Source organism: Lolium perenne, chromosome 1, assembly GCF_019359855.2.
Source record: "Lolium perenne isolate Kyuss_39 chromosome 1, Kyuss_2.0, whole genome shotgun sequence".
In the NCBI taxonomy this organism is placed as follows: Eukaryota; Viridiplantae; Streptophyta; class Magnoliopsida; order Poales; family Poaceae; genus Lolium; species Lolium perenne.
Window position 1 is genome coordinate 164,317,186 of NC_067244.2, and position 8,061 is coordinate 164,325,246.

Here is an 8,061-nt window from a genome sequence, read left to right on the forward strand (position 1 = left end):
TGTGTGTGAACATAGAATGTTCTAATGAACACAATTTCTTATTTTTTTACATTTTTTATGGGATTTTTTCACATTTTCTTTGTTTGATGGGCCAGGCAATGCGACCCAAGAAAATAACGCAAAAAGGAAGAAGATTGGCCCAATTCAAATAATGTGAAATTGGAGGAAAATGATTATGGCTTTTTAATTGCCAAACCTTTTCCAAAAAGCTCAGAAAAATCCAATAAACCAAAATAGTTATATTGATCTTAGGAATATAGTTTTCATCCCAATATAATTTTGTAAAAGATCATTTTTTATAGAAAAGGTTTACATGCCTTTCATAGAAATATTAGCTACGCACATTGTAAAATTAGCTCCACCTATTAATGACAATATAATAGCACTAGCATCATAAGCATCTCAATATTTCAGCCATACTACCTGGTGGGCTACAATACAATCAGGGCCTCGTTTGCTTTCTTCACTTTATCTTTAGCTGGTCCACGAATGAGCAAAGGTTACATCAGGACTTCATTTTCTTCCTCGAGACATTATCAAGGGAGGTCCAGTCAGGATATGGGCATTCGAAGCTCCAATCAGGACCAGTATATCTCACACAATGCAGCCATAAACCTTCCTCATCTCCGTCATAACTGCCAAAATAAAAAATATTACAATGACCACCTGAAGAATTCAGAAGACACCAGCCTACTACAGCTGATAATTCTCGTAAACACTTCTTCATTTGAGCCATTTATTAACAAGTGAACTTCTTAAGAAACAGTAGTCACTCACCCGACAGGAGCAAGATTTGGGCAATTCGTGCACATTGCATCAATATCAAATTCCAGATCAGCTTCAGCAACACAATCAGGATCTGATGATAACGATGAGCATGCTAGTGAGGTTGCCCTGTTTATACTTGTTCCCTTTGATGAACGCGGACAAAAATTCCCCGAAAGATACAGCTCATCGTTGGCTATTGGGTAACCAATGTGTTTTAGATGTACCCTTATCTGCATTTTCACAATTTTGGCCAACAGAAATAATGTGTCAGCAATACATAGAACTCTACAAACATAACACACATACAGTAAAGAATAAGCAGCACAATTGACTTTTTTTTTGGAAGTAACGTATCCAATATAAAGCTTGTTAAACAACCAAGTGAGAGCTTTGAATCATTTGAATGGAACTTATGAAAACGTCTAACATTGCCAGGTTCTCCACCATGAAGGCCTTCTCCACAAGTTTTTTTTTTTTTAGGGAAGAAGGCCTTCTCCAAAAGTTGATTAAGATATGATGTGATTGACATAGTACAATGATATAACAGGTTCCGGCAACCATCAGGACTCTGTGTGTAGCGGCAACCATCGTAGTGCCTTGGATCTGTCCATCTTCCACAGGTTAGATTCATGTAAAATGGGATCAACCAACCCCCGGGTGATCCAGATCCCATCATTGTACACACGAGCATTGCGCACCCTCCAGATTTCTAAAGCGTTAAGATGATTAAAGAGCTGGGCATTTAATTTTTATTACCGGGTTATTTAATTGTGTGAATGTAGGCAGACCCATACGCAATCATAAAGGGTAAAACAGGATTAGATACCTGGTGAGTTCGGCCAGTCACAGGTTTGCACAAGACAATGCTGTGGTTCCCATCAGTACAAATCCTCTGAAACTTAGTACATGCTTGTTTTCCACTTGGAAGGGCCTTACCAGAACCATCACAAACCTGTAGTAATGGTGAGTACAGCTTCAGTATAAGACTTTTTGGACAAAAACAATTCACAACAATTACAGACCTCCACAGTGCTCCTTCCTTCCCGTGCATTGAAGTTTACATTAGCATCAACAGTTCGCTGCAGAGAAATTATTTTAGATAAAAATTCATGACACAGAATAAACAACCAAGCAAATAGTTTTGAAAGGTTTATTCTGTTTGCAAGGGATTTCCACTAAGAAATTCCCTACCCGGTGGTCATAACTATTAATTTATAAATAAATATTTACAAAAGAACTAGGAAATTCCCCTCCAAGTGAATGCACTTGCTTTGCATTCAAGAAGTATGAATTCTCTACTGCCGTCACGACATATCCGAGTTAGCGTTCAGCTACGAAGCTAACGGCTAAACAGAGCGGAGTTTCCTTTTGTAGAATGTTATGTAATTTACCTTCAAAGTTACTCAATTCGGTCACAAGAGATCTCTAGAAGTTTTAAAAGCTTTTGCAAAGTACAAAATTTGGCTGTACAGTCACTTCTATGTTTGTTTTTACTTTTTGGTTCCTTTTTCTTTTCCTTTCTTTTTGAGCTGGCTCCATCTTGGTGCTCCCCTTCTAATACAAACGGCTACATGCTCGAGAACAAAAAGTACGATGTTCGGAATATGAAGAACTAAACATGGGAAGTAACATAAACCTTGGACAATGCAAGAAACTGTTTAAAGTAGACAAACCATAAAATATATTCAACATATTTTAAAACGGGAATAAATTCTGCTCTTGTATCCAAAGATAAACAACCAATACTGTACCTCGCCGTCAGGAAAGACACCAACAACTTTGGCTACATATTCTTTTTGTAGCAGATTAGCTTCAATCTATGGCAACAGTAATTCAAATGAACAAATTGTGTTAATACGATAAAATATCTCAATGCGCAGAATATAAGGCGAGTGCATACACAGAAAGAATATGTGTATAGTAATAAAAGAAGGTGACTGGTATCACCTGTTGCCTGAAAGATTCTGCTCGATCAGCACTTTTAGCAAATATAAGGAGACCTGAAACTAGCCGGTCTAACCGATGCACTGCTGAGAAATAATAGAGGTAGTCAAGGAATTTCAGTACGAAAAAGCACAAACCTAGTAAGGTACAGCAGTTAACCCCTCCCCCCTTATTTCAGTACGAAATAAGCAGGGATAGGTTCTTATGTGGTTTCGGGACTGCCTCATGCTATGCCTCCTTGGCCAATCATGTGAAGCTTCAGGTCCAGGTACAGTCGTGACTTAGTCTGGTTACTCGAGGAATGCCTTCACCATGGATACTGGAGCAGGCGCTTGGGATGGAGCTGTGTGGCAATGAGTCTGAGCAGTGAGAGGTGACCTTGAACAACCGGTGAGATCAAGCCATCCCATCCCCACTCTGAATCTCTAGACACATACGGCGATAAGGCCCCTCAACAAATTGAGATTTCAAAGCACTGCAGCACCAGCAGCACAAATTAAAGCAATCCCAACGATGTTGCCTGTGTTATTCAAACTTTATCTGCCTGGGTGACTTCTAATCCAATCTACGGTTCCTTTTATCTTCCTAATTGTTCCTATCACGATCCATGAAGAAGAAGAATCAGTCCTTTGCCAAATTCATAACAGAGGAGAATCAGTGAGAGCTCATGAAACTCATGAATCATGTGGGAGGACCATAGAAGGGCCATATGGAGGCTAGGTGGCATGCATGGATGCACTCCAACATCCGTCAGGACACAAGTGCAGACCTTACATGGTGGAAATCTGAGGTACGGGTTTGGAGTCTGGCGCAGTGGACAGGCAATGAACAGGCACATCTTCCAGACCTTACCACAAGAGGGAGAGGCGCCATGAACTGTCTCTGTTTACCTGTTACAGCTGGAGGCAGGCGAGCACATAACCAAGAGAGGGGGATATGATGGTGATGACATGCCCTCTTTGCCACATAACTTCCCTATTCACGGCGTTTAAAGATTATAAAATTGCTTATTGGATGGCAATTCGAACGAAGTGGGTTAAGTGATGCGAAAGTGAACGCGACAAATAGTTTGACGGAGAAAACGGGCATTTCCTGAACAACAGTTTGAGGTAGTATAATGGAAGCCATTATCCAATGATGCATAACTGGAGGAAAGGATACGAAATAGGGGTGACAATCCATGCTCAGCCTGCATAATGCCTACTACAGTGTTTTTACGATACTGTCCACAAGGATGAACCTACACAAGAAAAACACTCCTGTTTTGTAAGTACCAATAAGTGAGCGAAGCTGAACATAGCTGAACTAGACTTTGACACACTGAATACTGAAATTAGCATTCTAGTTCTTAAATGCAGCATCTTGAACATCCAAGAATCTCATCAATTGAATAGGTGCTTCGTAACTCTTTATCAAAACAAATTCGCACTTCATCATGAGTTCACACATGACTACCCAAAATTAAATGCATATCATAGAAAGGTTTAGTGATTAGTTTTCTCTTTTTTCTGAATCATGGTTCTAGAAATTAGCAACTACAAGAACAACAAACCATCTAATAGTAACTAAAAAAACACGTGTATAACATAACTTCAGAATTGGTAGACCCTAATTGGTTGTAGTTCAGCACTTCAGCTGTTCAGGCAACATATTTTGATGAACGAGTATCAATACTGTAATAGTATTATGCTATACAGGCAAGTTTCATGAAAAATGTTAAAAGAACAATGCTGCATAGTCTTCTTATCATTCATCACATCTTCCATGAACATTACAATCATAACTTATAAGCTTACTGGAACAGATGCCGGTTTGCAAACAGTTACGACATCAACTTCATTCTGAAGGATTACAATATTGCCACCCAAGACTGGTGGCTCATGCCTGAAAGAGCAACAACCTTAAGAATATGCCAAGTCAAACTTTGTACATAAAAAATATGCATGAGTTCTCTATGTTAAAGCAAGAGTAAAGAGCTTCCTTGTTAAAAGCTAAGGGGATCGTGTACAAGTAATAGCTACATCAAAGATGGAAGAGACCACATAGAGAAACCAGGTGACTTAAGACCTACATAAAGGAATGACAAGCATGAATGTTTAACTGGCAATCATAATTTTCCTGAAAAAAGACATTCGCTAGCACTATCCAGAGTAATCCTATTTTTAATTTAGTTCAGCTAAATAATCCCATGAATGAAATAAGATAAATACAATATTGAAAAGTAAATCCATTAGTTGCTGAACTGTTTTGTTGGGATTTTCTTTGGTTTGTGTAAGAGGAAACCATGTGCAGTAATAAATTATGTTGCACCCTATTTCGGACCACTTGTTTGTAGTGCAAGAAAAAAAAATCTGAGCTACATTACTGCTCCGTTTGTTCAGGAATATATAACATTTCCAACATCACCACCAGGGTTCCAATAAGCACCACTATTTTGTATACAAGTTCAATGCAGTACATTGCTATAGAACTAATAAATGTAAATCCACTCACCGGCACATATCTCCATACAAATCCAATGGTCAGAACAAAATGACCAAGACTAACAAATTATACACCTATCATACTACGAATATACACATAACTTATGCATTAGTGGTTAGAGCTAGAGAAGTTTAACTACATATATTTTCTAAAACTTATATTGTTATGAAGGCGAGAGAGTAATTAATTGAGCTAAATGGACCACTACAAAAGAATAAGCTAAATGGTACCCAAAAACCATGAACACACCTGTGCAAGAAATGGCTTATCTTTTGTGATGATTTCACAATATAGTCCGCATGAACCATTTGCTCATCCACCTGAAGCCTCCCGCACTTCACTGCATGAGCCTAGCAATATCATCATTTATTTCAGATACAGAAATGAAGATACTGCCAAAGAGCAAATAAAGCTTCTCATAATTCATTGTACAAGTGCTAAATCATTGGAGGAAGCTTCGCAGTTTCAAGATAGTGAAATGCGCGAAACGGCTAGAAAAATATCAAGCAGAGGGTTCTAATGATCAGTCTGCATTTGTACAACTAAAACGGAATGACTTTATGGAAAAAGAAAAAAAGCAAAGCATATGAGCAAGGAATAGTTTGGTCCAAGTATTATTAAAAGGGAATGTTGCCTGCCTACATAGTATTCACGGGGGCGCCCCTTGAATTCTTCTGTGAAGAGGTCTACAATGGTCTTTCCAGCCCATCTGTTCTTCACCTGCAAACCAACAGTTATTTGGTAAGACCACCTGTAGCAAACCCACCTTTAATGGTATCCCATCACTGGAGCAAAATAGAAAATTAGGCTAAAACTTGAGAGTTGTGAATGATTGTGTAGTTTGATTATTCACAACTAATGGACGTACGCCGTAAGCAACTAGAACTGTAGGCCGAAACAGAACACATAAGATCTAACAAGCAAGACATAAAAGGGTTGACGAAGAGAAGGTTCGGTTACATGGGATATGAACTCGAAGTAATAGGGCCTCACGTAGCGCCGACCTGCGAAGAGAAGAGGACCGTTCATCAATGGTTAAGTTGGAGCAGGGTTAGAAACTCAGAGGTGGAACAATGTGAGGTTGTGGTTACCGTTGTGGAAGATGTAGTCTTGCGCCTCTGGCGGGTTGGCCGGCGTCTGCCACACGATCCCAGCTCCCGCGAGCGTCCCTGCCATCTAAGGCGAACACTCCCCAGTTCACCGCCCGAACCTAGAAGAAAATGGCGGCGGCGCAAGACGAGGGAGAGGATTTGCGGAGGGAGTTGCCTGCTGTGTAGCCGTGTGGTGTGTGTAGCGGTGCGGCGGTGGGGTTACGGCCGTTGGATCGCGAAAACCCTCCCTTGCGGTCGACCGTCTGTTTCGCGCGGAGCGCTACACCGCTTCTCTTTCTGGTTTGTCGTTTTTGGGAGGTAGCCTGTGCAGATGGGAGACCGGAGCCCCTGCTGTTGTCGAGAGGAGGACCGGTCGGCGTCGGCGTGAGGAGTCCCCTAGGCTGAGAGCGATGATAATGGTCGATCGGCGGCGAACGCAAGGTGGTGGAGCGGCAGTGATTTGAGCGGGGAGAGAAGGCGCGGCCAAGCGAGGGAGCAGGGGCAGGGGCGGTTGGCGGCGGCGAGCTTGCTCATGTCCTACAGGGACCCGACTTGAAGGGAAGGTGCTCGTCGGGATCCATGGAGGACGCGGGAAGGAGGGTTCACCGGGAGGAGTGAGTTGGAGCGGCGGCGGCCGGGATTGCTGGGCAGCGCGGAGGTTGGGGACTCGGGGGCGTGGTGACCAGCGTGCGTGCAGTTGCCGGCGGCGTGCTCGCGCTGAGCTCCGGAGGAGGGGATGGGATAGGGTTGGGTAGTGGGGCTGCACCCTATGCCCTTTTGGGCCTTTGCTGGGCTCACAGCGCAACTGAGAGCAGATTTCTCTTACAATTCCCTTTATTAAATTCCTTTTTTTTTAAATAATTCTCGACTTTCCCGTGTGCCCCTGTGGCGTTTGCTCTCCTTGAGCCTTTCTCCCCTAAATCTCACGGCCGGCCTCTCTCCCTCCGCCGCCGGCGGCCATGGTGGCCGGCGATGTGTGGGAGGGAGGTCTGGTTTCCAGTAGTGGTAGATTTTCTTCTCGTTATCTCCTCCCCGGCGAATAAAATGGGGGTCGGATCTAGATCCATTGATGCCCTCCCTTTGCACTCTCTTGCTCGTCTCTGCAGCCTGGCAGGTGGTTGGAGAGAGGGTGAAGATGGATCTTATGCCGGCACCTCTCAGCCGGTTCCATGGCAAGGATTTGCTTCGGCTATCCTTGCTCCTTTGTTCCCTTCCTCTTCTTGCTCTAATAATTTTGAGCTGGTGGGCTGTTCTTCTCTCCGTCCCCCTCTGTTCTTAACCATGGTGGTTAGGAAGGAGTTTGTCGGAGGGATTCAGTTTCCTAGTTCGCCGGAGTGGTGCTCCGATCTCTGCGGGCAGTGGACCAATCAACGGTTTTTCCCCTCTTCCGATTTCCGTTGCAGCGCTATCGTGGTGATAGCAGCAAGGAATTTGCAGAGAGATTGGCAACTGAAGATTGTGTTGAAGCTGGACGACTCGGACGCTTGCTCTTCGAAGGTACTGGAACTGATCCCCCAGTGCCATCCGCAGCAGGGGAGTGCGGAAGCTGTTCCCGGGAGTGGAATCATGGCGACTCTTCATCGGCTGCCATCCAAGATGGTCGTATGGCGACTGCACCCACCCTCGTCGTCGGTATCGGTTCTTCCCAACCGGCGTTTGCAGGTGAAATCAAACCTCCAGGCTTCTATGCCGATTTGGAGGCCCCTCAGCTCCGATGTAGTTGGCTCCCGGCACCTCGCCCCAAGTGGCCATGTCCCCGGCGGCGTTGTGCTTG

At 43.4% G+C, this 8,061-nt stretch overlaps 1 protein-coding gene across 2 annotated transcripts; it reads right to left on the bottom strand.

Moving 5' to 3' along the window:
• Positions 1 to 224: 224 nt before the first annotated feature.
• Positions 225 to 7,025, bottom strand: LOC127311260 (RNA pseudouridine synthase 7). 2 transcript variants are annotated; one of them, XM_051341659.1, is made up of 12 exons: positions 6,288 to 7,025; positions 6,157 to 6,200; positions 5,839 to 5,916; positions 5,446 to 5,546; positions 4,509 to 4,596; positions 3,874 to 3,952; positions 2,716 to 2,795; positions 2,520 to 2,585; positions 1,791 to 1,847; positions 1,595 to 1,720; positions 778 to 998; positions 225 to 635 (listed from the first exon to the last, which is right to left on the bottom strand). In XM_051341659.1, exons 1-12 carry the CDS (start codon positions 6,370 to 6,372, stop codon positions 506 to 508), a joined length of 1,155 nt encoding a protein of 384 aa, XP_051197619.1. In that variant the 5' UTR covers positions 6,373 to 7,025; the 3' UTR covers positions 225 to 505. The 2 variants fall into 2 exon arrangements, with proteins under 2 accessions (XP_051197619.1, XP_051197613.1); XM_051341653.1 differs by having other exon boundaries at positions 2,716 to 2,798; positions 6,288 to 7,024.
• Positions 7,026 to 8,061: the final 1,036 nt, after the last annotated feature.